Below are 3,595 nucleotides of genomic sequence, written 5' to 3'. Positions count from 1 at the left end.
AACTTATTTTGTCATTGTGGTTGATAAAAGTCATATAAAACATCATTTTTTTAACAAACAAACAAACGATAAATGGAATGTGAAAATAAGATGTTTTTCATGTGACAAAAAAGATTAATATATAATTTAATTCAAAGAATAGTTTGAAAATAAAATAAATAAATAAAGTCAATATTAAAATAATAAGAAGAAGAATCTTTGATTAAAAATAATGAGGACCTTCAATTGTTTATTTATTTGAATTGAAATTTCCATATTCCTTCCCCCATAGTACGCAACAGAAGGTTCAAAGTCATTGATATAATCATTTTGTTTAAGACATTGATTGGAATGATCCACATAAGTTGCCATCTTCCTTTACTTTTCTAAGCTATGAACATTGACTCATTAATTTTCATTTTATTAATTGGAGAATTTAGACAAAGGAAATTCCTACACACCAAGTATGTCTTTGACCAGGCACAAAATGAATAATAAAAAATAGATAATCTTAACTCCTCTTAAAAGAATTTCATCTAATCTTCTTATTTACCAGAAAATTTGTAAAAACTATTATTAACTTTTTTTTCCTCAATGGTTCAATGAACTAAATATTCCACAATGTTATCAACACTAGATGAGATCTCACTCAATCCTTTAATCTATTTAATTCATATAAATATTTTAAAGTAAACATTTTAAAAGAATAGATTATAAATGAATGAGATGATGCAACTTAATGCATAATAGAATAGATTATAAAGCGTTTAATTAAGGGTTTATTCATCATGATATATTATGGAATTCACTGCAAATAATAAATCATTTTAAGATCCATATAACAAGAAACAGAAATCAAATGCTTCAAACTTTCCAATCAATTAGATGTAAATGAACATAACATCATGAGATGTCTTTACAGAGCACAAGAAGATGTCCGATGTTTTTGGTCTTGAGGACATGAGATGTATATATTATACTTTGAGGATTCAAATCCGAGGTATATATTCCAAACATCTTGGACATCATCAGAGAGATTGCATTTGAATACAACAAACAGTGAAAGAAATAGATCTCATAAAATCTAACCTACCAGAACGTTTATTATATCATACAATACAACTATACCGGATTGATTAGAGTCACCAATGGAGGAAATGCTCAAACAAACCATAAACATTAGCACCACCTGAGAACTCTCCACTCTGATTCATATAGCAGTTCAATTATAAGAATCATCATCAACAACTACTGCCCTGCCTCGTTTTCTGGCTTACCAAAGATTAAGGGAAAATCGTCATCATGTTCAAAGAAACTCTGATCTTTAGATAAACCCTTTAAAGAATGATAAACCTGGTACATAGACCACCTATCTTTGGGGCGTGAAACCACACAATTCAAAGCAATTTTCAGAAACTGAAGAATCTCCTCATCATGCCCTCTTCCACATATGGCTTTATCAATGCAATCCTTGATCCTTCCCAAACTAGAATGCATGTTCACCCAATCCACCAAGCTACCCTTGAACTCTTCATCCCCATTGCTAACATCAAGTGGCTTTTGCCCTGTCACCAACTCCAAAAGCAAAACACCAAAACCATACACATCCCCTTTCAATGAAGCAACCAAAGTACTTGGATACTCCGGAGCTATGTAACCAATCTCCCCCAAATCTCCATTCACAAAACTACCATTTGAGTCTGAAGCCATGAGCCTGGCTAGCCCAAAGTCCATCAACCGAGCATCAAACTCCTCGTCAACAAGAATCACATTGGAGCAAATGTTCTGCTGTATAATGGGAGGGTGGCAGCCATGGTGCAGCCATGCAAGCCCCCTTGCAGCTCCTAACCCAATCCTGAACCTCATCAACCAATCCAGCACCCCACCATTCTTGTGCAACAAGGAATACAAAGTTCCATTAGACATGTGCTTGTAAACCAACAACTTCTCCTCCTCCACCACACAGTACCCCAACAGAGGAGCCAAATTTGGGTGCCTAACCTGCCCCAACCGGTTCATCTCCATCCCAAACTGCTTCTCCCCAATCCTACATGCACTCAAGCGCTTTACTGCTAGCGTGGAACCATCTGGGAGATCAGCCTTGTACGTTGTCCCTGTTCTTGTCGCAAAAAGAACATTCTGCCCACTGAAATTATTGGTAGCAGCCATCAAATCCCCCAACTTCACCTTTACAATAGGCTTCTGAAAGAGACTAACTTGCACAAGCTTATACCCTCTTAGCCTCAAAGCCCAATCACCAGCAGCACCCACGCTAGAACCAACCCCATATCCCTTCTTCTTCTTCTTCCCACCCAAATGGTACCACCACCACAGGCCAAAAGCCAGCAACAATGAAGCAGCAGCACCAAACACCCCAGCAGCAATGATAATAGCAAGGTTCTTCTTACTCATCCCACCACACTTGGATCCGAGAGGACCCCCACATAACCCACTGTTCCCCTCAAAACCCTCCCTTTCAAACCCATGGAAAAACTCAGGAATTGTCCCACTTAGTCTATTATTGGCCACAGAAAACTTCTTGAGCCTACTCAAACTCCCCAGCTCAAAGGGGATTGACCCAGAGAGCTGGTTATCCGACAACATCAACTCATTCAAATATGAACAATTCACAAGTGTGGGAGGAATAGGCCCAGAGAGCTGATTACCAGACAAATCTAGAGCAACCAAAAACGGCATCCACTTACAGATCTCGTGCGGGATCTCGGAGGAGAAAGAATTTGAAGCAAGATTCAACCTTTGAAGGCTCTTCCCACAGTACTGCAAAGCCTCGGGAATCCGACCCGAAAGTTTGAAATCTTGGAAGTCCAAACTCAAGACCCGGTTCTCCCTTTGGTTCCAGCAAGTCACACCCACGAAGTCGCAGATGAAACCAACGGTGGTGTTGTCGAAACGCCACGGGGAGAGGTGGCCCTGCGGATCCAAAACAGCTTCTTTGATGCCACGGAGGCATTTGACATCGTCCTCGACCTGCGACGAAGCGAGGAACACGTGAAACCCCAACAGAGTTAGCAGAAGGAACGAAGAGGAAAACGTGTAGCTGCGATCCATGGAGGGGAAAGGGGGTTGTGGGGTGGGGGAAAGGTTTGATTTTTATGGTGGGGTTTTGGTCTAACACTGTTGGAATGGTGCCATTGACTTGTGGGATGTGAGAAAATGCAGAGATAAAAAGTGCAGAGAGAGATAAATGGGTGGAAGAAGGTTAAAAAAGAAATTGTTGGTGTTGTTTTGGAGCTGTGTATGCATCCACAGTGAGATTTGGTGATTGAAAAGAGCTTCTTTGACTGAAGATGCTGATTGGGAGAGGTTGTTTGACTGTGGTTTTCTTCCATTATCAATGAATGCCAATGGTTTAGCTTGGTTTATAGATAAATTAATTAACATAAATGTTACTTAAATCCTCTCTAAACCATTACAATTTATTATAAACAATAGATTTAACTGCACCATCTTCTTTTTAGATTTAACTCATTCTCATTTATTTGTCTTCTTTTTCAAAAGCATATAAAATCAGTTGCCAAATCTCACTACATACATTTTTCTAAGGTAATTTTGTTTAGGTATTAAATGTGAACGTATATTAATAAGGTAACGAGGA

At 38.7% G+C, this 3,595-nt stretch overlaps 1 protein-coding gene across 1 annotated transcript; it reads right to left on the bottom strand.

Annotated features, from left to right (window-relative positions):
- Positions 1 to 839: 839 nt before the first annotated feature.
- LOC106773853 (inactive LRR receptor-like serine/threonine-protein kinase BIR2) lies at positions 840 to 3,284 on the bottom strand. The gene has a single exon (XM_014660614.2). The coding sequence runs from the start codon at positions 3,046 to 3,048 to the stop codon at positions 1,228 to 1,230; it is 1,821 nt and encodes a 606-aa protein (XP_014516100.1). The 5' UTR covers positions 3,049 to 3,284; the 3' UTR covers positions 840 to 1,227.
- Positions 3,285 to 3,595: the final 311 nt, after the last annotated feature.

The sequence above is a fragment of the Vigna radiata genome, chromosome 1 (genome assembly GCF_000741045.1).
Source record: "Vigna radiata var. radiata cultivar VC1973A chromosome 1, Vradiata_ver6, whole genome shotgun sequence".
In the NCBI taxonomy this organism is placed as follows: domain Eukaryota; kingdom Viridiplantae; phylum Streptophyta; class Magnoliopsida; order Fabales; family Fabaceae; genus Vigna; species Vigna radiata.
Note: the sequence above shows the minus strand (reverse complement) of the source record. Positions and strands in the feature narration are given on the sequence as shown.